The following is a 26822-nucleotide window of genomic DNA, read 5'->3' as shown; positions in this document are numbered from 1 at the left end:
ATCGTAATTACATGTAAGGAAATATTCACAATTTATCTGAGATGTTTGGATTAACTTCAGAGACCAGAAAAATATTATTAGTGTATCAATATGCCTGGAATACAATAACAACAACATAAATTACTAATTACATAGAAAATAAATATATATAAGTTTCCATAAGTTTGTACGGTTTAACATTTTGCTTATCATAAGCAAATATATCCTATCCCTTTGAATAATTTTACAAAAATCTTATACATTGTCTATCATGACTAGATACAAACCATACAGTATAGCCACCTGCATACAGTAAAAATGTGTGGCAAAAGCTCCTAGCATTCAAACCAACAACAACAGAGAATCATTCTAGCCTAGATATATGGCTAGTATGAGAAAACAAAATTTATGAAATATGTACATCTTGAACCAAAACATATTTGATTGTTCTTTCCAGTATTACTTCTCTACTCGATAATGCATACACCAATATTTCCTCTATCTGAAATAAGAGACTGCAGTACTTCTGGTTTGTTATGGAAATAACTTGCACAGTTCAAGGCAAAGCTAATAGTAGGCAATTTACACATCACTATTTTCATTCTTTGTATTCCACATCCTGTGTTGTTTTAAAGAATGGAAATCTGTTGGTGCAAAACAGATATTGTCCTCTACTTATTGACGTTTTCATTTCAATTCAAGATTACAACATTAGAAAACAGATTGGATGGAATTTGTGATAGACAGTTCGCCAACTATTACTTTTGCAACTCACTGTACAATCTTGCTTATGATATGCACAAATGTAAAAGCACACCACAAATTTGAATATTAATGTGACAAATTATAAAATGAAAAATCAGTCTTCTACCTAAGATTTTTCAAACTTTAGTACAGAAATAAAGCAAATAGCATGTCTGGTTTAGCTGCAATTAATATTGTTTACTTTAGTAACAGCTCAATGTTTTTTTTAAAATCAAGAACTTTTTTTGGCAATGGTAATAGAGACAGGTTAGGGCCTATCTACTATAATATAATCATTGCACTTCAGTAACAAAAACAGAAAACAATAAGTTTTAAAATTTTACAGAATTCAATTGGTAAAAGGATGAGGCTAGGTCTGCAGCCATTGGCTTCTGCCAAAATAAGACAAAGATTCCTCACTGCCTCACAGATCTTGGATGTTAGAACTCGAACCGTAGCAGCATTGCACTCTACCTTCCTATGATGCAAGGATAGGATGTATGACCGATGTACCAATTTCCATTTACCATTACCATCGGTCTTTCTCCGCACTTCCCCAAGATCTCATTTTTTGCTCTCTGAGAAAAGGACACAGCCGTCTCAAACGAACCAGCATTATTTCCCACGAAGCCCAAACTTACTTCAAGAGAAGGAAGCCAGCAATAAACTCTTATATCCATCCAGTCTAAATTCGGCTCATGTCACCATCAATTCACGTTCGGCTTGATGGTTGAAATTTAGAGAATCAGTGGGCCAACGGTGAGATGCAGCTAATCACGAAGCATCAAGCATTTTAAAATTTAAAACCCCCAACGTGACTCTCGCCCTCGTCCTGAACAACGATCCTCTGTTCTCGAGGGAGTAAGCAGCTGCCCAGGCACATAACCAAAACAACAGGTCTGCACATAACAGACCGGAGCAGATGACATAGCTACTGTGAGCGTGCCAGCCAGTCTACAGTTTGAACATCTCCCTATCAAAGTGACTGAGATGAAAAATTGAACTGCGACCTTACTCGAGAATATTTCTTTCCGCCACTGGAGATATGACGGCCAAGAAAAGCTTAAATTTAACCCCTTGTCAACGGAAAGTACTCGCAGTGGACTCACGAGGAACTTAATCTAATTAGAGCCACATACTTGGCGAACACGCAATCATCCCCTTCAGTGTAAACATGGAGTCACATGTGGGAGGAGTTAAAGTGTATGGACCAATAGGAACGAGGACAATCCCTCTCCGTAACAGCGTACTCAGAAAACGGGGGTAAAAAACAGAACTTCAAGGGAGACTCTCACAACAGCTTTCTTCAACCTCGGAGGGGAACAGAATTTTCTCCTCACTGGAACTCATATTGTGCTACAAGTCTTTGTCTATATACTGTGATGTTAAGTTAGTTCATTAAACTCAACTCACGAAATTGGTGTTTTCTTGCACAACGCTTGCTATCAGGGGCTCGCGTTATTAAATTGTTCTGAACCAGTGCACGATGGGTAGTCAACTCGTTTGTTGACAAGTGAAGGTGAAGAAGGTGAAAGTGTAATGTGTGGTGAGGTATTGTAAGCATGCAGTGTTTCTATTAAATATTTTCTTTACATTATTTCTCGTGTCCTGATTACTTTGATATAATAACAACGAATTACAGGCTTGGCTTGTGATCGAAGACCATGAAATAAGAAATTTAAACATTTCCTATCCCTTGGCCAGATTCCGGGCCGTTACCAAAACACTACTCCCATGTAGGTGTTACACTTTATTTTCAGGTTCTATTCATGGTGTAAGTAAGATTCGAACCCACTCACTCCAGATGTTGTTTGACTAAACGTCCTTGCCTCGACGTAAGAACCTAGATTCAAACGAAAACCCTATTTTGTTTATAGATGGGTCGCTTATGGTTTGTAAAAGACAGATTTGCTCTAGTCTTGGCAAAACTACGCAAGTTATTTCAAAGGGTATGTTGTCTGCTTTGCCTAATCTTTCTTACTTGGGCCAGATCTTAATGGCGAGAATTTCTGGAAGATATATATGTGAAAACTAGGCTTTCAGGTTTTGAATTTAATTTATTTGTTTAGTTCTTCTCTATTGCAATTTTGACTGTGACTAATATTAGGTTCAAAACTTGAGCCACTTAGGACTCATGTACATGCTTCTGATACTTTTTATTATTATTTATTTCCTTATATCATTTAAATTATTTTACTTATTATCAAAAGTACTTTGAGCAATTCGACTGTAGACAATGCAGTGATAATGTGATATTATATTAATTACATTAATTATTTTGACTAAACAAGTAATTTCAAGATGTTTTCAAGATGTTTGTAACCTATTTGCCAGCTTTTCTAAAATGTACTGGATTGATTTCAGAGATATTGATTGATTTTGTTTATAATTTATTTAGCTGTTCTGACAATTTTGGTTAATCGCAAAGATGCAGATGAGTGATTATATAAAGGGGCAATCACACACATGCTGGATTCAAACCCAGAACCTCTGATATTATAGCACGCTGAGCTAACCAGATCGGTACCTACAGAGATAAACTCACCTAAATACCAACAAGTTTTGTATTCTACTCCAGACACCTTGCAACAGAACTGTCTAATTTATAAGAATGATTTCATTGAAGCAGCTTGTTATACTCAACACTATACAAATACAAGAGTCAAAAAAATGTTCATTAAGAATTACATTGCAGTGAAATGTTCTTCTTCGTCGTGTTCTACAGATCGTTCATTAAAATTATCTACCAGATTATCTCCAGTTTCATGTGTTTTCTCATGGTTCTTCAGCCTATAATTTCGAGAAAAAGATTTTCCACACTGTGAACAACAAAATCTTTTCTCCCCTGTATGTGTCCGGATATGTGCTTTGAGAGTTTGACTGTGGTCGAACGTCTCACCACACTGAGGGCACGGATACGTCGTCTTCGGAATTTCAAGCACTTCACAAACTGGGAAAATATTACTGTTTGCATTACCTGCCGGATACTCTGGGAGACTATAATTATTTGTAAGAGTTACTTTATAATTTGGAGATCCTTCTCTATTGTGAGTTCGTGAATGTTTTATGAGGGAACTTTGATGGTAGAACTTTTTGTCACATGTCTTACACGTAAATCCCTTTTCCATGTGCATTCTCAAATGCTGAATGAGCGTAGTCTTCCTGGAGTATGATTTATCGCAGTGGCTGCAAGAGAAGGGTTTGATGTCGCTGTGGGTATTCATGTGGAACCTAAACGTTGACCTGTGAGAGAATGTCTTAGAGCACAAGTGACAAAGGAACGGTTTCTCACCGGTGTGTGTCCTCACGTGCGAAATCAGTTCGTGTCTCTTGAAAAATGACTTCACACACCAACGGCACGAAAATTCCTTCACTCCTTCATGAAGTTTGGTGTGCTGCCGCAGACAGTCTTTTCGAGAAAATTTCTTCTGGCAAAATTTACAGGGAAAAGGTTTCTCTCCTGAGTGTGAGTGCATGTGAGTGCGGAGCTCGTATTCGTACTGGAACGCCTTTTCACACTCTGAACATTGAAACGGTTTCCCGTTCACGTGGGTTATAGTGTGTTTTTTCAGCTCATCTTCTTCACAAAATGATTTATCACAATGCTGACATGAAAATGGCCGTTTTATATGCACTAGAGAGTGCCTTTTTAGTTTACTAGCAGAGTAAAAAGATTTATCGCACAGTTGACATGAGTATGGTTTAATTCCACTATGAACTGCATAGTGTCGTTGAAAATCATGTCTCTGCACAAATGCTTTATTGCAATCTGGGCAGGTGTATTGCGCTTCGTTTGTGTGCAACTGTATATGCTTCGTAAGGTAGTCCTTGTGCATGAAGGATTTGTTGCAATAATTGCAATGGAACTGCCGTATGCCACTATGGATCCGCAAGTGTTTTGTTAGAGAGCTTTTGTGGTAGAATGACAATCCACACTCTTGACAAGGAAAAGGTCTTTCACCTGTATGGATCCTTTCATGGACCTTGAGATGACCTGACTGGGAAAATGACTTTTGGCAATACTTGCAAGTGTATGGTTTTACACCACTGTGTACACGAATATGTTTATTAAACGAGCTTCTGTCTGAAAATGCCTTCTCGCAAATCTTGCACGAGAAGGGTTTCTCACCCGTATGTGTCCTGACATGAACATCCAGAAAGCACTTTTTCGAAAAGGATTTCTTACAGTACTTACACCGGAAGCGTTTTCCACACTGTTGGCACACTGCATCCTGGCTCAGATTTAAACAACCAACACAAACCTTTCCTAGCATGCCTTGTGTTTGCTCTAGCACCGAGACAGTCTCCGCTACAAATCCATTTTCCTTCCTATCGTATTCATCTGTGGATTTCAAGTTCAATGATTCTGCTTCCAAAGTGGCACTGAAATATTCAATATATAAAATATAATATAAATACACACAGAATTCATGCATAGTACAGTCCCGTGCAAATTAAACGGAACAAGATATTTTTATGCATGATAGAGTCTCAAACTTGACTATGGTTTCATGATGATGAATCTATGACAAATCGTGTAATACAAATTATATAACAGAAAGAAGAACATATTAGCTATTAAGAAATATTACGAATATGTAATTTATTGTTTCTGAATAGTGTAATTGATGAATTAGGTTATAAGTACAAAAATACATAAAGTGTGTAGTTATTGTCGTATTTCAATTAATTCGCACGGGACTATAGTAGACCTCATTTCTGATTGGCTTACTTTATTTGAAATATTTTCTCAACGTTCATACATTCATTAGTGGGCGAATTCACACACACGTACAGTCCCGTGCAAATTAATTGAAATACGATAATAACTACACACTTTATGTATTTTTTGTACTTATACCCTAATTCATCAATTACACTATTCAGAAACAATAAATTACATATTCGTAATATTTCTTAATAGCTAATATGTTCTTCTTTCTGTTATATAATTTGTATTACATGATTTGTCATAGATTCATCATCATGAAACCATAGTCAAGTTTGAGACTCTATCATGCATAAAAATATCTTGTTCCGATTAATTCGCACGGGACTGTAACTATTTGCAACACCATCAAACAGACACCAGTAAAAAGTTAATTTCTTTGAAGGTGTATCTTCGCACTCTATGATGAAAACGTTACAGTAGTTCAAAATGGCAGTCCCCAGCATCGAAGCTCTGTTGCATCCACTCTATAACATCAGCATCAGCCCAATATGACAACAGCACCCCTGGCTATGTGTGACCGTGAGGCTGGCATTTTCGCAGTACAGTAATTTGCAAAGTGTCAACAACTTGTACCACAAGTTTTAAAATCTATTGTTTTTTTCATCAGAAGTTCCAGAACACTGCATGCCTGGGATCATCCCATATGACCCATCTTTCCTATTCAAAATTGCCCAATTGATACAGAATTGCAGTTTTGTAATCTGCCTCATTTAGGCCAAATGTGGGTATATCATCATCATTAATATTCTACCATCAATGGATTATTTTTGCAGAAGTTAAATGATTTTATGCATATATTTTATGAAAATATAATCCAAAGTAAATGGAAACATATACCCTTAGAAAATTTTTCGACTACAGGACTGGGTTCGCCCCTCACTACAACCAGGGAGGCACCTCTGATAGAGTCTAAAAGTTAACATTACATCTTATAAGAAAGAAGACTTGGGTTAAAAAATTCAAAATGTCAGGGGTACCAGGGGGTACACAAACACAGGGTGCCCGGTCACAGCGCAACCTGAAAATTTCCAGCAGACACATTAATTTTCAAATCGAGTTCTAAAATAACTTTTATCTTTATTTTTCAATAATTCAAGTTTACTGATGAAAATTTCCATTTCCAAAATTATCAATTTGTTTTCATATTTGGGCGTTTTCTGCACCATGTACAATTAAATCAAAACAATAAACATGTCATTACAAATATTTGCGCTGTTCGTAGGAGAACTTTAATATCTGGAACGATAGGGTAGATTTGGCCATGCATCAGAATGTATTGCATCGTTATTTATGCTCTTACTGGTGCCTTCGGTATGAATGAAGAGTACAGAGAATGTCTCCAATTTCTTTCCTACTTCTTATACTCACTAAATATGCAGTCCTGATAAAGTATCTGGAGTTAAGATTTGGGGGTCATGTGAAAAAATTGTACACTTACGTCTATATACGTTGCAAAATTACGTTCATTACCAGGATCATTCTCCATACAGAAACATAGGAACCATGTTTGGTGATATGAACTAGTGACATCGGCATTCGTTGCGCTGTCTACAGCATTGCCACACTGTTAATGCAGAGTATTAATTGTTGCTTTGTTACTTCAATGAGGTAGAAGAGCATGTGGAATGCAGACTTCGATTAGAGGTAAGTTTGGCAATGGTGTTCAAGCGTTCTTTTACAAAAATTATATCTTGCGCAGTGAGGAAGCTAGTGCTCCACAAACCATTCAAGGATAGCCCCATGAACCATTTCCAGTAAGGTAAGTTAGCTTAGGTTAGGCAAGCTTAGTTAAAATTTTGTTCCTAAAGCAATGAGATACAGCTGTAAAAAAAAAATCCACTTATATCGGCTTTCTTCCCTATTTCCACATGTGATCCCTGCATTTTAACAACAGATTCATGATTAGAAGGGCAAATTTAGTTAGTATACCAAAAATTAACGAAATTGGAGATATTCTCTATATTCCTCATTCACTCCAAGCCTTCTTTAGGATGGCCAGTCTGATGCAAAAATTAATTACTTTTAATCCAATCTTGCATTAATAAATAAATTAAATGTTTTAAGGTCACATTTCAAAATATGTAGCTCTATCTTAGTTGAATTCAGGCTTTCTTAGTGTGTATTTGTAAGAGGAATATAAATTGAGAGTATTTGAAAATAAGATCCTTAGGAAAATATTTGGCCTAAAAGGGATGAGGAGACAGGTGAGTGGAGAAGGTTACATAATTTAGGACTACATAATTTGTATTCATGTCCAGATATTATTAGAATTATTAAATCAAGAAGACTTAGGTGGGCAAGCCATGTGGCACGAATGGGAGAGGAAAGAAGAGTTTACAGGATTCTTGTTGGGAAACCTGATGGTAAGACACCTGTAGGAAGGCCAAGACAAAGATGGAGGGATAACGTTGAGATGGACCCAAAGGAAATCGGTAGGGATGGAAAAGAGTATATAGATCTTGCTCAGGATAGGGACAGATGGAAGGCCTGTGTTGCTGCAGCCATGAACCTGCGGGTTCAAGAAGGCTAGAGAGTTAGTTAGTTAGTATTTGCATGAAAAAAAATACGTTGGCTCCTGATCAAAGGGCTGCACTGTGTGCCTTTTACCTACCCACGCCCGCTTGCTCGCTAGGACAGGTATACCTGCTCGCCTGCCCACGGCAACGAGTCGACTTGCGTCTTTACCCGGGTTCTTGGTCTTCAAGGCGCTCTGCGCTTACAAGGTAACTGGGCATTTAACAAGACCCGGGCACCTGCAAAACCTGCTGGAAGGAAACAGCCCTCCGGCAGCGTGTCGCTCCAGGTGTTTCATCACCACGTGGACGGCTGCAGCCAGTGTTGCCTACTTACGTAGCTCCTAAATCCTACGAAGTCCTAGGAGGAGCTCTCTGTTTTAAGGAGAATTTACAGTATATACTTAGTGATTTCAGTTCATTGTAAGCAGTTTTTATCTTATTGCCAGGAAATGCACGCAATATTACAGCTTCATTTATTTAAATGAATGATCGAGCAAACAAAAATCTTTTCACTGAAAACTAATTGTTTTTTATTGCATGGTGCCTTAACCAGGCACGCAGTGGCGCAACCAGAGGGGGGGGGAAGGGGGCATTGCTCACAACCTTGGACGGAAATTAAGTCTAGCGGAGGGGTCAGGGTGGGGGTCAAACATTAAAGCACAAGAAAAAACAGGCTAGCAGAATTAAAGAGTAGCAGGGCTAAAGGGTACTCAAGATGGAATTAAATTTCATATTTTTCTTGCATTTTCCTTCCAGACGGCCAAGGGCACCTGCAGAGGGGGAATGGAGAGGTAATTGCAACCCCTTGATTTCAAATTTTATGAAAGTAGAAATATATTATAAAATATTATACAGTCTCATCAAGTTCAATGCCGTAGCAAAGGGGTAGCGGGAGACGGTCCTGAGCGCCGAACGATCTAAGTGAGAAAAGTTTTAAAACAGAATGCTATGGCGGCCCGTGATATTATTTGCTATTAATGTTGGTTTGTTACGAGTTGGATGAATTGATTATGTAATACGTCGCTCCATGTGAAAAGAAAATATTGTAGATGGAAATTTTACATGCCATATGTATGTACATTCGGAATGCATTTATCATGCACTTTCTTTCTTTCAAAAACAGTTTGTGTGCTTGTTTTCCATTATTAACTAACAATCCTCTGTTTCAACACAAATGCGTGAGAACCGACTTCTACCCCCTTTTTGCATGATTTATGAAGATAATAATGCCTTTCATGCTACTTTATTACTATTATTGTGATTGTTGTTGTTGGCACGTTTATCCAAGTACTTGCCCCCGCCCCCCACCCCAAACGAGGGTAACGGCAATGCCCCTGGCTGGCTACGACCCTGGTGTTCGCAGTAGAAGAGTGTGTTGTTCGACTCGCGACCTCAGCGTCGAACGTGACATGTTTCAGTCCTGCCCTATATCACTATATACACGTATATTGGTTGTTTACGACATATACTTATGGATCCTGTGCCACGGAAAACCTATTTCAATGTGTGTGTGTGGGGGGGGGGGGTTAGCAACAATCGTCGTAAATCTCATTTCATTGGTGATGTGGCTTACGAAGCTTTGAGTTCCCTTTTTTAAGTAGTGAAAATCTATTGCAGTTGGCAACACTGCAGAACGGTGTGGGTCCGGTGCAGTTTCTACTTGAAGTAACTACGTCACGCAGAGGGAGGGGCCTGCAGTTGATGGAAAGAACTAACTGAGACCTACTAGGTATCGTAAGACTGCGGGTACCCGGCGGGTCTACAATGCCTGCCAGGAACGATCTGGGCAGGTGGCCAGACAAGCTGCTCAAGCGAGGGTGTTGCGCAGGTTGCATGGTATTTTAGGAGCGATGTCTCGCGAACGGGTCTGCTCCAGGTCTTGTGCAGGCCTCTGCTCCTGATAAAAAAGGGCTGGCACCTGAATCTTTTAGTTTTCTCTAACCCTGTCTATAGCTATGGAATTAAATATATGGGGATAGCATTATAAAAATGTCAATCAGACCAAGAAAGTAAAATGCATCATATGGTACAATTTAACACTAACCTTATTGAATTATCCTCCTTGGATGCAATAGAGTTGGGTCCTTCAACATAATCTCCTTCTTCTAAATTAACTTCAAATTTTAAAACAAGCTCTTCTGCCCCTTCTTCCTCATAAAAATCAGATCCACACTCATTTGATGCTTGGTTCATGAATGCGTTAACATCCTTGGACCACATGGTCCTTCCTGTCACTGAATTTGTTTCGGTTTTATCTTCATCTGTTGGGTTAGCTGTTACTTCACTGTCATCTTCTTCCTTCTTTACGTCACACACATCATACACCTTCTGCTGATCTTTTGCAGTACTGTATTGAGAGTCCATATCTGCCCATGTGGTACTGCTATTATTACAGGAGTAATCACCATTTGCCTCATCTTCTGTTACTGGTTCTTTTTTAACCACCACCTCAACAAATTCAAAATGTGATCTCTGATCATCACACTCTGGGTCATGTTCAGCTGAATTCATCCTTAATAACCAATATCTACCATATCAATGTTCATTTGTTGCAGTCGTCAATGTTGAACTTGATTACCTAAAAAGAGAAAAACACAGATACACTGCAATTGTAGTAATGAATACTGTAAAATAATCAGACCGTAAAGAAACTAATCGAATAGAGTGAGTACTGTAACATATCTAAATTGGGACAAACCATTTGACAATAAGGTGTGAGATTTTTGTTTTTAAGTCCACTTTATGCACATAAGGCTAACCAGAACTGGACCTACAGTTTAAAGTGAGATCTGAACCACTATGTTCCTCCACTGTGTATCAAATACCAGGACCCCTTGATTACAAGGTGATAATGTTACCATTATGCCATCCGGGAGGTCAAATTTGATTACAGGCTGTGTCTGAATGATAAAGAGAAGACTTGAAGTATGGTCTTGTTGAAATTGACGCTACCTAGTACAGTTCAAAAGCTCCAATTAAACAAGCAATCAAGACCTTAGCACAGAGCATGCATCGCTGCATTCTTGAGTACTTGATTCGTGGACTTGTTGCTCATTTGTTTGAAATCACAGAGGTATGTAGTCAGCAAGTTGTTGGTTGAAGTGCTTCTAATGCGTGAAAATGTTTGCATGAGAACATTTAGAAAATGCTATGTGATTTCTATGGTGAAAAAGAAGCGTATAAAATGTGGGAGGAACAACATGTCCTCGTATTATATGCTGATTGAATTTTGTGCTGCAGTCGAAGTGCAAGTAAGTTCAAGACGATGGGAAACTGTCCGCTATGAAGCCAGAAAGAACAATCAAATAGGACATTTCCGGTTCTAAATAATAGATTTGAACCTCTATCAGATTTGCCCACTGAAATAGAGGAAGAAGAAAAAGTGAACAACCACCTCGGAGTGAAAGAAAGGGAGTACAGTCCAAGAACAAAACTAGGCCTATGAACATTTGCATATATTCCGATAGTCCAATATCTTAAGAGATAGTTATCATAAAATTACAAGTATTGTAAAGCCCGGGGCAAAATTCTGTGATGCTACAGCCAAGGCATTAGTAAACAGCTCAGTTCTGTTAGCAGGAACAAACTATGTCACCAGAAATGAAACCAAGGATCTTCCGTTTTCCCTTACAAGTAAACTTCAGGAACTTCGAAGTGCCAGGCAAGTGTGTGACTTCTCTGTGCCTCGACGACATGATCTGCCGCAGTAGTCCATCATCAACAGAGCAGTAGACAAAGCAAATAGTGAAATGTACAAGGTATGTAAGCATTTTAGAAATGTTCATTATGTAGACATAAGTAACTTAGGAAATAGATTTCATACCGCACACGGTCTTCATGTTAATAGAGTAGGTAAATATGTTGTTAGTGATAAGATATTAGAGTTAGAAAATAAGTGTGCTCCTTCTAAGCCTATCCCTCTAAGTTTCAATACTGATACTTTTTTAGATCCTTAGGTAGGCCTATGTCTAATACTCTGAAAGATCATCAAAAGAATTCAGATGTCAGGCAGATAGAAGTTGTTATTAGCAGTCTCAGTAGTTTTAATAATCAATATAGGCCTATGTCTAATACCCTTGAAGATCATCCAAGAAATTCAAAAATCAAGCTTGTGGAAGTTGTTAGTTGTAGCTTTAATAATCAATATAAGACTAATGAAATTGTAACTCTTCTCTGGAATATCCAAGGCTTCTCAAATAAATATACTATTGTTGAAGACTATGTTTCTACATTGAATGCAGATTTCTTATGTAAAATTGAGCACTGGCTATGTCCCAGTGAAATTGATCTTTACGATTTTAAGGGCTACAACTTGAGTAGTAGTTATTGTAGACCCACCAGAAAACATGGAAGATGTGCTATGTTCATCAAGAAAATCTTTTCTCATAGCCCTGTTCACAGTGTAAACATCATGTCTATTGAAATGGTATTTGAGGTTACGGCCTCTTTTCTTGTAGACATAAACACAAGTTTAGTTGCTGTATATAGGCCAAATGTTGAGTCTTAAGATTTTAAATTATTTATTGATAGAATGCACAACCCCTTAGAACATTTGTGTACATTTAATGCTAAGATTATTTTATGTGGAGATTTCAATATTGACTTTAGGTTAGTAAAGAATCTAGATGGTGTTATGTTAAATAATCTATTTTCCTCGTTCAATCTAGCTATAACTACAATTGAGATTACTAGGCCCAAACTCGGAGGTGGTAGTTATCTTGATAACATAGTTGCTGTTATGGATGGTATAATTCAATGCTCAATTGTTAAAACTGTTGTATCTGATCATTGGGCAGTTTTACTAAAGTCTCAGGCTAACTTTTTTAAAGTCACATCTAAAATTGATACCAAAAACTGCAAGTTAAGGGTGGGACTAATGAGAGAGAAAAATATTTTAAAATTTCACGATGAATTATCATTTATTAACTGGAAAATTATGTATCGTTCTGTAAATAAGATAAATGACAAAGTGAAATTTTTAATGTCTGAAATGTCTAATTCAGCTGAAAGGGCATTTCCTCTAAAGTATGTTATAGGCAAACTTACTAAACCCAAACCTACAAGAGTTAGAAGTAAAGGAATTCCGAAAATTCCTGTGGCCACCCAATCAAATTCAGTAAGTACATATACTTGGGGATATATTCCATAAATAAGTGTATTCTGGTGTTCATAACTTGTATATTTTACTTGTGAATATTCTATGCTAGAAATGTTCACATATTAATTATCAACACATAAAAAGCCAATTTTGTCATTAGAAAGTGAAAGTAATTACTAGAGCTATTGTAACAAAAACTGTGATCAAATGAATACTTCTATGACTAAAAGCAGCTAGTAGGTAGGCTTAGGAGGCTCAAAATTATGCAGGGTATGATCAAGATTAGATCAGAATTTAGGGTGAACTTGAGGACTGCAGCTCCGGGTCTTTAATGGGAAAGACTGCTTTTGAAAAGTACCACATAATGAAAATATTAGGTACTTCGGATGTGGTAAAAATATAATAACAAAGCACACCATGTAACTTGTCGAGACGTTATAACTGAAACTGTGTAGAGGGGATTGGAGTGAAGTCTTGGTGCTGTATGCTCCGGGCCTCCACATACATATATAAATCTCGGCCTGCTGGGTATGGTTAGAATAATCTCCAAATAAGCAAATAAAAACATCATATTAGCGTTACTTCCTCCAGCAGCACAATAAATTATTTCAACATTTTTATTATTATTAGAATAATTTAATCAAGAAGACTTAGATGGGGAGGCATGTGACACGAATGGTAGAAGAAAGAATAGTTTGCATGATTCTTGTTGGGAAACCTTATGGTAAGAGACCAGTAGGAAGGCCAAGACGAAGATGGAAGAATAATGTTGAGATGGACCTAAATGAAATCTGTAAGGATGGGAAAGATTGGATTGATCTTGCCACGGATAGGGACAGATGGAAGGCGTGTGTTTCTGCAGCCATAAACCTTCAGGTTTAAGTATGCTACAGAGTGTAGTATAGTTTTAATTAGCTGTGCATTGAAATTTCAGAAGTGTCCCTTTCTTTATTTCATTACAATTTTTATATACCTGTCATCTTCAAATACCAAGATGGTATCCCAATAAATTATTACTTTGACAATGGTTCCAGGCACCAGGGACTCATTTCCCTGAAAGAATAAAGTTTCCAGGGTATGCTGCACAGGTTGACATTCTAGTGTATTCAAAATGGTCACGCCAAGTCATCTATAAAAAATAGATGAATTATTACTGGTATGGTGATCAACTTCGATGAATTCCTTGTGCCCTAAATAATTTTGTTACCTCAAAAAATATGTTAATGTAACCATACGTGTGTGGCTTCTCCCGCATTAGTAACATGACAGTTCAAAAAACGAATAACAACTTAGCTAATAATCTCTTCAATTCTGAACAGATTTTTCAATCTTACTTCTTTATTACTTATGAGTGATATTTTGTCAAAATAGCCTTTCATTAGCCTAGGAATACTTCATGGACAATGAACAAAGAATTCGTTTTCCGTGTGTTTTAAATCATTCCTAATAAGACGTTCATTTTAATCCAAACATTCAGTGGTGGCCATTAGGCTAAGCGGGAAGTAGGGGATGCAGTTCCCCTCTGCCACATTATGCCCTCTTTATGCTAAGTCATTTCTATCAAGAAAAAGTATATTGTCCTTACCCCTCAAATGTTGGCACCCAATCACCGCTACTACAAACATTCAGATAGATTTGTCAGTTGTACACTTCGCAACATCTTATTTGACCACCCTGAAAAATTTTAAAGTCCGGAATTCATAAATTTGGCAGCATAGCGCTTCAGAGCCAACTAAGAGTAGCCAACTTTGCAACATTTCTTCTTCCTGAATGAAAACGCTCCTGATTTTTTTTCATTCTTTCACATTCCATAAAGTAAAGATACCCTAAATCAGTAATAAAATATATGAGTAGACAAAAAAATGAATACGAATGTTGAAAATATTTCAAGATTCTTCGTTCTGAATTTGAAAATAGGAAAATGTATGTGCATTGTGAAACACTGAACAGGTTCTCATCCACCTGGAGAAATTTGCAGTCACATTTGAATGCAAGGAGGCAAATTTATGATGATTTTATGCAAAATGTTTAGTAAAGATACCTTGCACAACACCAAACGATTCTGCAAAATGTATCTTTTCCTTGGTTCTTGGCGAAAAATGGTTCGAAACTCCGGCACAATGTTGCTTCAACTGAGATTAACGTGTTTTACTGAGATTTCTGTTAGCAATCTCCTGGAGTAGTTGGTTAGATGACAGTACTTTCATTTTTTTACTGTTTTCGTCAAGATCGAAACATCGTAGGTTCAAATCCCACCCTTTCCTTATTATTTTTTCCTTTTTATTTACCGTGTACGAACTGTTCTAATAACGTAATATAATATTATATGATATTACTGTAAATATTTATGCGATGCATGCTCAGTGGCGGCGATTGGGTTTCAAAACTAATGGGGCAAGGTGGGGGGAGGGCAAGGACAGTTTCTTTGCCTTGGTAGATAATGTTTAGCATAGTGCTGGGTCATCTGCCCCTCCATACTCCATAATCGTCGAAACTGTGCATGCCTCAAGTAATGCTTCTACTAATGTTTTTAATCTTTCAGTGATTGGTAGGATTTTAGGAAATACTTTTTCTTTCATTCAGCTGTTATAAGTTAACACATATTAAAACTTACATGTCAACTTTCTGCATCCGGAAATGCTGGACATAAATCGCATAAATATCAACGGAAATATCCAAGAAACGTAGATAAGCATTCTCGTCCAAAGCCATATACTTCCCAAAAAAAGATTTTGCAAAGAAGTAGGTTTGAACCCATGACCTTCCATTCCATAAGCAATCGATCCCCCTACACCACGCGGTTCACATTATTTTATGCACTCGGTTCTGATCCCACTTTAAACTGTAGGTCCAGTCCCGATTAGCCTTACTATGCATAAAGTTGACTTAAAACACCAAATCAACCAATTCATCTCCTTTGAGAGTGGGACTTCTATGATATTGTAGTCGGCCAGCATCCGAAAATACAGTTCTGCTTCGCGTATAGCAGAGTGTAATTGCATTTAATATTGTGACTAATTTTACTTTAAAACTACAGATTAAAGCGATAATAGTGTCCAGAAAAAGAACCTCAAAGTAGATCTTCACACAAAGTATTTTAATCCATTGCCAAACGTTTCAGTTAAGAATAATATTATGCTTTTCCATTGACCGTATTTTCGATTTGTGGTAAATTTGCTAAAAGGACCATGTCAAGAAATCTAAATATGTAAGTTTTACTAGTAAATGCATTTAAAATGCACGAAACAACAGGGGAGGAGAAAAATAAACCTCAAAAATAAGTAAAAATGCAACAAAAACTGTTAAAAATACTGACAAATAAACTAAAAGCCAAAAAAGGCCGAAAAATGCAACAAAAAAAATGTAAAATAGAAAGTGTTTTCCGGCTCTAACTGAAGGGAAACGGACATGATATCAGGTTTAGCATTGTTTTTAAGGGTCAGAAAAAAGTTGATTTTTCATCAACTTCCGGACCCTAAGTAGTAATTATGACCATTGAAAAAGTTGGAGGTAACTTACTTAAAATTTTCGTGCTGAGGGATCGTATCGTCCCATATCTCCACTTCATAATAAAGAAAAACATCAAGTTTATATTTCGAAAATGACTTGGATTTTTCCACCAGGAAAATATGTTTTTCATAGTTTGAAGTTCGTTAGTATTATCTTTCAAGGTTTCAATTGTTTTAATTTCACACATATTTTATATTTCATACGTTCCTCTCTCTTTTCATACAGTCTTTGGAAAAAAGCTGAAGTTTCTTATCAAACGGGGTCTGGTTCAAATGACTCCTTTTCGCTCTCCTGTTCCCACTTTAAACAAACAACAAAATACTTCGTAACTAAACGATTGCTTGTTCAAAACACGGAAGTTTTTCCACAATTTACAAAATATGACAAAACGCCAACATACATGTTCATCATTTTCCCTTTCAGCGTTTCTCGATTTTTATCTGAATTCGTTTCCTCATGAAAATTGCCATGAGGAAATTATAGATATGACATTATGTGTGAATTGGTTTCTTCAAACTGGTAGCAAATTTTAACGTGAGCTACCTGGAGAGGAGGTAGCGTGCTTGACTCCTACGAAGGAGGTCGAAGGTTCGATTCTCCACCTAGGCAGGATTTTTTTCAGGAGTATATCGTTGGGTGTAAAGTTTATCCACCGTGCTAAGAAGTTAACATTGGTCTCTGTATTTCACGAGAGGAAAGGAAATAGTAAGAGAAAGTTATTTCGATGATAGGAGGAAGTCACATGCCACGAGGAATGCGCAGAATCAAGTTACATAGAGCTAAGTCTGTAATGGTGGTTTTGAATATTGCAAAGTTAGTGCGGAAAGTTTGTTATATCTGATATTCGTACTTTCTGTTCAAAGAAGACAAATATTTTAGATACAAAGCAGTGACGAATTAACGATCATTATGAGGTTTTGAATTTTTTTTTGTCACTCACTATATAAATACTTATTAGTAGTTTCTTATCGAATCGGCCTTCGTCGCAATAACAATTTATTTATGTTAATTAGCGATTTACTATTAGTCTTAGGCGCATGGTAAGATGGTGGTGAGGGGATTGACAACAGTCATTACGAAGGAACGGCCATAAAATTACAAATCTTAGCAATTTGAACTCATTAAACACTCTCCTACGTTACAGTACTGCACTACATCACTACTTAACATAACTGTATATCTTTTTTTAGTATATCGAAATCAAATCATCAATATTTTAGTTGTCAGTGAAGAACAAGCAATACATAACTTAAATAACATTTCATTTTGCATGCTGAATACATGTATGTGATTTGTGAATTAATCATGATGTTTGTGTTAACACAACATATGAACAATAACTAAAAAGAAATGTTTTAACTTTAAATCCTGGAAATATCCAACTTCTAAAGGGAAATATGTGCAGAAGGGACGTCCCTCAAGTGTGCATCGGATTCATTTTTTTAAAAATATTCTAATATCAACGGTATCTGTTCAGCAAACAAAAAAAAAAAAGAAAGAGGAGAGGGTGGGATTTGAACCCGCGACCTTTCACGCTTGATGAAAAATTAGGAAAGCAGAACCTAACCAACTGCTCTACGTTAACTTAATGACGTTATACCCTTAAAAACATGTTGACGTTTATGAAGACTCCCACCTTCCTGTTTTTCAAGCACATTTTCTCGACACTTCGTGTAAAATATATGTTTTTGAGAACTGTTCGATATTATGCAAGGTATTGTAAATAAAATGTCGCATAAACTCCTCACAAATTTGCTTCTTTCTGCACAAACTTGATGGCAATTTCCTCCAGGTGGAGAAAAACTCTATTCAGTGTTTCAAACCCCCCAAATTTCAAGTCGAGCAAACAGAATCGTAAATATCCTTCAAGGTTCTTTTTCCAATTTATTATTTCTGTTTGATTGTGTATTATAATAGTGGTTTATAGTTTCCAAGTTCATGGAAAGTGTTAAATTGAAAACCTATCACCGTAGCGTTTTTCGTCTAGTGGAAGGACCTACTCAAAGTTGGCTACTCTCACCTGGAGCTGAAGTGCAATGTTGCTAAGTTTACGATTTCGGGACTTAGAATTCTTTCGGGGCGGTCAAATAAGATGTTGCGAAGTGTACAAACCTTCTAAGCTAAGAAAAGTGACCCCCAAGGAGTAAGAAAACTCTTTCAGTCAAAAACTCGTAGGATGAAAATACTATGGCTCAGGAACATGCATTTAAATTACAAGAAATTTCATGATTGTCTACCATCGCATTTTCTATCACTGTCGCCAAATACATCAAATCAAGTATGTGCCTTGTATTTGCAACACAAGCTTAAACCTAATTCACATTTATTTCACTGTATTAACATGCTTGAAAGAATGTGATTAGAATGCATGGCTGCGCATGGGTAAACACTTCCTTGAAATAATTGCGTCCGTCAGAGGCAAAGCGAAAGGAAATGGAACAAGATGTGAGAATAGATTAGAAAAGAATAGAGAGGAAAACAAGAAAAGGAAAGGGAAAAGAAGTAAGAGGAGAATCGGGAGTGTAAGACAGAGGGGGATACATATACGTCTTACATGCACATATACTATATATGGTCTTACATTTATACTGCCCACCCTAATCTATCAATATGGAGCTTCTGCCCACCCGGTCGAAAATTTCGGGTGCCGCCCTTGATTAGTACTGGTTCAAATGGCATGAAGAATCTGTATATAAATCATAAAAAGAAATTATACAGATTAGTTAGGGAAACTAGGATTAAGGTTAATGATAATTTTACGTATAAATAACTCTAGTAATAAGTCAAAAGCTATGTGGGATACTGTAAGAAAAGAGAGTACTTCCATACATGTGAATAGAAAATATTTTAATAACCAACTATGCACGTCTGAACTCAACATTTTTTTTATTAATAAAGTTGAAGAAATTCTGAGGAAAGTTTCATCTTGCCCAAGTAAAAATGACTCAAGTTATTATTTAAATGGATTATTAAAACCTACCACTACTTTTAATTTCCATCTTGTTGAAGTAAAAGACATGAAAGAGTAATCATTAAAATTAGTAGTAGTAGATGTTGAGGATATTTATAACTTAAGCTCCATCATATTGAAATATGGAGTAAATTTTATAAGGGAACCTTTAACTCATATTATAAATTCATGTATTATTGGGTGTGTTTTCCCTGAAGATTTCAAGTTAGTAAAAGTGATACCCATATTTAAAAAGGGTAATAAGTCTCTTCCTGATAGTTACAGACCTATTTCATTGGTTCCAGTCTTCTCAAAGTTTTAGACATTGTCCAAAATAATCAGATTGTCGATTATTTTTAACAAAATAAGTTATTTAGTAACTCTCAATTTGGCTATAGAACTGGACTTGGTACTGTTAAGGCTGCCGTCTCATTCTTGAAAAACTGTATATTAGGTTTATACAGTAAGAAAGTTGTTAATGTGAAACTCTATGATTTGTCCAAAGCATTCAATACTGTATCTCATTCTCTTCTGCTAAAAAAGTTAAGATTTTATGGTTTTGAGGATGGAGCGCTGTCACTTTTGCAATCATATCTAAGAGGGAGATCTGAGAGAATAGTTTTTGAAGAAAAGGAGTGAAATTTGTTACCTCTTAAACGGAGTACCTCAAGGATCTATTCTGGGCACTATTCTTTTATTATTTACATAAATGATTTGCCATATAACATTTCAACACCCTTGGTCAGTAGTTACGTATTTGCTGATGATATCAATATCTGTTTGAACTCAGATTCTAATAATCTTTTAAGGTCCTCATTAAAATCTACTTCCGATATTGTTCAGGACTGGTGTACTGCTAACTTGCTTTGCATAAACACTGATAAGATCCAAAATTTGGAACTTACATATAATAGTAACAATCATAATACAGAGCATGAAAAGAATTCTGTCACCTTTTTGGGACTTTTAATAGATAATCATTTGGAATGGGAGGATCATATCAGTAGAATTGAATCCAGAATTAGCAAAGGGGTTTATTTAATGCGTAGGTTAAGATTGTGTGTAAGCTTGGATGTTCTAAAAACTGTTTATTATGCACAGATACACAGTCACTTAAGCTATGGTACCTTACTTTGGGGTCATCAGCCTTCAATAAAAAGGTTATTAAATTTGCAAAAGATATGACTAAGATTAATGTGTGGTCTTCCAAGCCGTGGCCACTGTAAGTTAAGTTTTGTTAGACTAGGTATTAGGACAGCTCCTGCTATCTTTGTATTCCAATGCCTGCTTTATATAAAAGAAAACATTCACATTTATGAGGAGTTAGGGTGTTCACATACCTATCAAACCAGAAATAGGGATTGTTTAGATGTAATTACAACAAGACACAAAAAACCTTTTACTACAGGTCGGTTAAGTTTCACAATGCTCTCCCCTTTGTCTTTAAGGCAACTACCCTTTTTAAAATTCAAACGAAAACTGGCAGAAGCACTCTTTGAAATTAATTTTGTTAGGTAAAATAGTTATGCTTGTAAGATAATAATGTTAACTACTAAATTTATGTAAGTTGTGTTACGTGTCTAAGATGCTGCTGGGATGTTTGTTTGTAAGATTTATATATACTTTATTAGTAAAAGGCTAGGTTATATTTCTGACGATTGTAATACATGTGATGTTCTCATATGTTTCTACAATAAAAAAATTATTATTATTATTATTATTACACTGTTAAAATGATTCATTAAACAAGCAGGAAAGAAGATTGCTTTAATTTTTAATAGAAACCCCCATGAAATTTAAAGCGTCAAGCCAATGTTAGACAACTGTGAAGAAGTGATATCAAAGTGCAGATCTCGGGGTGCCCTTGACCCAGGCCCATAGCCAGGTGGACTGACCTCCCCTTGGAACTACCGTCAGCCCCCTTGACATTAGGTAAAACTATTTTGTGAAATTTGTTTGCAGTGAAGAGTGAAAATGTAGATAGCAGATATTATTTTCCTCGCAACTTTGATGAAGGATAAATTCAGAGAGCATGAACAGCAGCTATTACATTCATTCATCTTATTTATAACAAGAAGTCTTAAGTAGCGGTAAGTATTTAGGAGATTCCCTTCTCTAGACTTCAGAAAGTTTGTTCACAGGGGAACTTCCTTATCTGTACCTTCGTTGCCCATGTTGCGACCTTCCATTTATACAGAAATCTGTGACTTTGATGTCATTATGCAAATTCCCTCCGCATCTGCATCAAAGGTTAACAGCTCCCAAGTTTTGGGAACGAAGGGGAGTTCTATTGTTTCGGCCGGGGAGTGGAATGTACAGTAGACCCTATGATTGAATACTGTCCATCTTTTTCTGTGTAATATAAATATCTGTATCATCAAACGTAGTATGGAATGTGTAGTAAGGGATGATTTCAGTAGCAGCCAATTAACACTTCAAGTGATATTTTAAATGATAATAGAAAATTGTAGTATTTGTGTGATATTTATAAACTTTGGCATGAGTTTACAATACCGGACCACTCTCCAGTTTCTATAAAATTTCGTCTACTTACTAATTTCGGTGTCCTGATGACGTAACTGTAGTTCATATTTGGCGGTCGCTTGTTAAAATTGTACATTACGTCTAGAAATTGTAAAATAACCTTGCGATTTACCACGCTGATTGTCCCTACACAGCAATTCGGAACCATCTTTCTTTCGCAATTCGTTAATGGTCTTCCTTTATGCACAACAATCTTGCTGACGTAATACGAGGAATGCCTATGAGGTTAGGTTAGGCCTGTTAGGTTAGGTTCCATTAGCATAAATACAAAGAAAAATTAATATTTTAGCTACGAGAACTATACCTTGTCTTGCCTGTTGATTTCTTCATGTTGGGAAAATGGCGTCTACCGTGGAGTTATTGTTCTTATGGTAGGGTTACGTTACGTTAAGAAAACATAGTTTATTTCGTTTTTTTTCTCGATTTCCATACTTGACCGCCAATTATTACATGCCGATTCGTGTTTAGGAGTTCACAATTAGTGAGTAGGCGACATTTCATAGAAATTGGAGAGTGGTCCGGTATTGTAAACTTGTTCCTAAACTTTATGTAACTTAATGACCCCCTCCCCCACACACACATTTTACCTTCATTTAACACTGTTAAACTTTTGAAAAATGGACTTGATTTATAAAGCTCCCCCTGATAACCCATGAGCCCCCTGGAGATCAATTCTGACTTCGGACCTGCGGTTGACCTACTGTATCTCCTCCAGAATTATACTATTTTTTTTAATCGAGAGATTCGACGTTTTACACAATGTAAAACTGGTTCCAGTGCGCGGGAAACACAAATAACCGAGATATTTGAGCCCAAAGAATGGCCTGCGTTAAGTAAAGACCTGCCACTTCGGAGTATTTTCGCCGCTTTTTATTAGTAAAAACAATTTGCATGCACACTCAAACAGCGAAAGAACACGTTCAAAATAATTATCAGTCGCAAACCAAAATATCCTAACCTAACGACGTAAAATTATAGCTGCTGTTGTGGAATGTCTTGTTGGGTGTTCACTCGCGCCAAGTCTACAGGCTGTTCTGCTTCACTGTAAGATAACAGATGTACTTTACTTCATAATAACACATTTCCATGAGCTAAAAACAACACAAAACTTACATAACAACAAAATCTTCATAAACCATGCAAAATATTTCACTTTAACAAGGGGGTACAGAGGGCCAAGGGTACCGATCTCAGTTTACAAATAAAACTAGTGTGAAAGTTGCACATTTACCTTATAACCAAAACTTTTCCAACAACCATTTATCTAACAGGCAGTAAAGTGACAAGACAATTAATTAATTCATCATGATCGAAAAGCCGGTACTGTATATGCACAGGTTGTTAACATGAAGCTTATAGAATGTTTTCAAACAACTTTTAAGAAGACACACGCACACAATATTATCTATATAATTAAATTCTTTACATGGTTTCTCGTATACTGGCAACGAGAAATGTATATCTATTTGGAACGTCTGTTCTCGTATAAATTCGTCCACAACGCAAGATCAGCTGATATTTCCGTTTCTGACTTTGCAAAGTAGCAGACGACTAGAAGCAGTGTTTTATCCCTTGCCACTTTGTGATTCCTGTGCATCACAAAATATGCCATGATTGATTGATTTATTAGCATCAACTTTAAAAAAAAGTAGTACACTGGCGAACTTTAAAAAAGGTCTCCCTCCTCTTAGTTAGATTGGAAGGTAGTTGGAAACACTTCATTACTCCTGTATTAGATAAGAAAGTGTTGGAAGGCAGTTACAGACAAGGCCATCACAACCCTATGCGCACGTAAACTTGTTTCCGGAAAGCTTTCTGATGGAGTCTTGTCAGGCATGATCAGTTTGTGGAAGATTTTTGTGTTCCTAACCCCCCCCTCTCTCTCTGTGTGTGTGTGTGTGTGTGTGTGTGTGTGTGTGTGCGCGCGCGCGCGGAAGCGCGACGACACCTGTTTCTTTTTAAGTTTGGCGTATTTTTATTGCATCGACTAATTGCTGTCATGGCTGGGAAAGAACCAGGTTAGCAATGGGCAAATAAAAAAGTATAAAAAATACCAAAATTCCTGGCATGAGTAGTTAGTAGTAGTAAAGGTTAGGTAAAGTTCCTCGTGCGTATAGCAACGTGCCATGCAGGCACATTTAGGGGATGTGGTAGTAAGGCACCGCATATTCTCGAGCTCGGCCATTTTAGAGGTGATATGATCAGCACCACGCTCCAGCCGCCTTTTTTCGCCAGGGTTGTAGTAGAAATGAGAAAGTAGAAATGTTTTTCAGGATAAACTAGTTGAAGGCCGCGAGTGGTTCCTGAGAAGTAATGAACATATCACAGAATGCGCAATAGTTTAGCTCACGTTTCTTGGGGGAGGTGGGGAGAATGATATACAAATTTATTCTACGAATGCTTACGTCATTGTGACCATGGAGTGTATTTTGCAGACTAACGAGGATCTGGCGTCTAGATATAGGCCGAGTCTGCTGCCACGCACGTGTCAGCAGCAAGAATAAGCGTCAAATTTGCTCCTGCCACGTAATTCGTCTGCTAAGAGGATGTTACAAATCTTAAGAACAGATTAAGACGAGAGAAATGCAAGTTTATGATTAGTGAGAATGAATGTACAGGTAATTTAGAACCTTTTTCTTTAGAAAGCATTTAGCGATATTATTTTAATGCTAACAGAACCTAACCTAACTACGAGAGCATTTAGGTTTATTATTAGAAGAATGCTGAGGGACCTAATCTTAAAACATTTTTGTAAAAGTAATCGCTACAACTTCACAGTATATGTTACGGACGTAATTGCATACATAGCATGATGAAATCACGATAAAACAAAGACCGAGTCTACTGCCACGCGCATCTTTTTTGAGGTTACAGCAGAAAGAGAACGTGGCAGCAGACACTACCCTAGACATAAGGCCAGTATAATGGTCTGTGGAGTTTGGGATGTGTCTTACCTTTGTGATTGCCTTTCACAAATTTCATGTTAACACACCTTTCATCCTTATCTATGTTATTACTCAAAAGTGGAAGAAAAGCGAAGTAAAATAAATAAATAAATTGGTCATTGTGTCCCTGGGTTTTTCAATATTTCTTCCTGATCAAAAATTAATGTTTCGCCGATGTAATGAATCACTATAGGCATGTGAATTATTATTTTCCGTCATCATAGTGTGCTTAATCATTCCTTAAAGCATAGACTTTAACGCTGTTGTCCTTAGTGTAAACGCTCTTAACTGTGCGGAAGTTTTCATGTAGGCAAAAAAATGGTTAAGAGCAGTGGCGTACGCAAGGGGGGTTACCGGGTTTAAACCCCCCCTTGAGCATTTGAAATATTATGGAAAATGCTGTAGAAAAAAATAAAAATGGCTAATTTATCAGTCAAAAATCTCCAACAGTAATAAAAATAGTAATAATAACAATAATAATAATAGGCTATTAGCAATAGTAATAATAATAATTTGAATTATTATTCGCATGCAGCATGAAGAAAAGCACAACATTTCAAATACACGCATCTTTAATAGTGAATGCCTTTAAAATAAACACAAATTATTGAAAATTAAATATGAGGGCAATTATGATTTAAAAGAAAAAAGTTGTTTTGTACATAGCTGCAATAATGTTCAAAGAACATGCATTTTTTTTCTGTGAACAATGAGCTTTAACTAAATAAAGTTATTGGTTCGTTGTAAGCTGCTAATGTAGACAAATGCTAGGCCTACAAGAACACACGATCACCAGTCCACCTTCCCATTGTTTGCTAGGTACATTTGAATTTCTGAAATCGAACTACAATAAGCTTAACTATTGTGAAATATTTTGTTGGTAAGAACAACGAAACAACCAGGTGTGAATTATAGTGCCCGTGCATAGTAGATTTTGAGAGCGGTATTGGCATGTTTCTCATAAATCTTTACAGTGTAGTTTGGGATCCGTCGATATGTCTAAACAATCTAAGCAGCCGCAAAGTTCAATAATGTTGAAGAAGTGCTTTGTGAATCACCTAAAAGTGATAAATGTGTTGGAATGTCTATAAACTTACTTTTGAACAAAAACATACACTCAGTGGAGTGGAATTTAGCAACATGTATTCTCCTGTCTCATCATCATCCTGGGTGAGTTCCCATAGGTAAAGGTAATGTATATTCCCCCATGCATATAGCACCGTGTCATGAAAGCACGTGTAGTAGTGTGGTGAGGTTCCACACATTCTCAATCTTGGCCATTTTGCGGGTGATGTGATCAGCACCATGCTCCAGCAGCATTTATCCCCCCCCCCAGGGTTGCTCTCAGGTACCCATTGATATGATGCTGGGTGCGGGGACAAGGCTGGATAAATTCCAACAAATTCCAGGGATCTCCCGCGAGGTTTTCAGACTAGACTAGCGCGGCTCCATGCCGCGGCTCCTTGGCTGAGTTTCATATTTTGATTATTTCAATTAATTTAATATATTTGATTGTTTTTATGGACTATCATCAATAAATAACCATTGACTAGACAATTATTTCGTAACAAAGAAACAAAAAACTCCAAATATTTGTTGACAAAAACTCCAAGGATTTGTTGACAATCGAATGACTAGAAAATAATTTTGTCCTATTGCTTTCATAAATATATTTATGTAGATCTCTACTACTTAATAATAGTAGTGATATTAGTAGTAACAGCAGCTGCATTAGTAGTATTATTAGTAGTAATTAAACCAATTAATTAATTATCATTATTATTTAATTATGAATATTATTAAT

At 36.7% G+C, this 26822-nt stretch overlaps 1 protein-coding gene across 1 annotated transcript; it reads right to left on the bottom strand.

The window, feature by feature from the left end:
- LOC146003720 (uncharacterized) lies at positions 1-23608 on the bottom strand. The gene is made up of 3 exons (XM_083142110.1): positions 23305-23608; positions 10016-10549; positions 1-5106 (listed from the first exon to the last, which is right to left on the bottom strand). Exons 2-3 carry the CDS (start codon positions 10480-10482, stop codon positions 3408-3410), a joined length of 2166 nt encoding a protein of 721 aa, XP_082998236.1. The 5' UTR covers positions 10483-10549; positions 23305-23608; the 3' UTR covers positions 1-3407.
- Between the last annotated feature and the right edge of the window lie 3214 nt (positions 23609-26822).

This window comes from Lepisma saccharinum, chromosome 20 (genome assembly GCF_977018435.1).
Source record: "Lepisma saccharinum chromosome 20, izLepSacc3.1, whole genome shotgun sequence".
In the NCBI taxonomy this organism is placed as follows: domain Eukaryota; kingdom Metazoa; phylum Arthropoda; class Insecta; order Zygentoma; family Lepismatidae; genus Lepisma; species Lepisma saccharinum.
The sequence above is the reverse complement of the archived record's forward strand: the minus strand, read 5'-3'. Positions and strand labels throughout refer to the sequence as shown.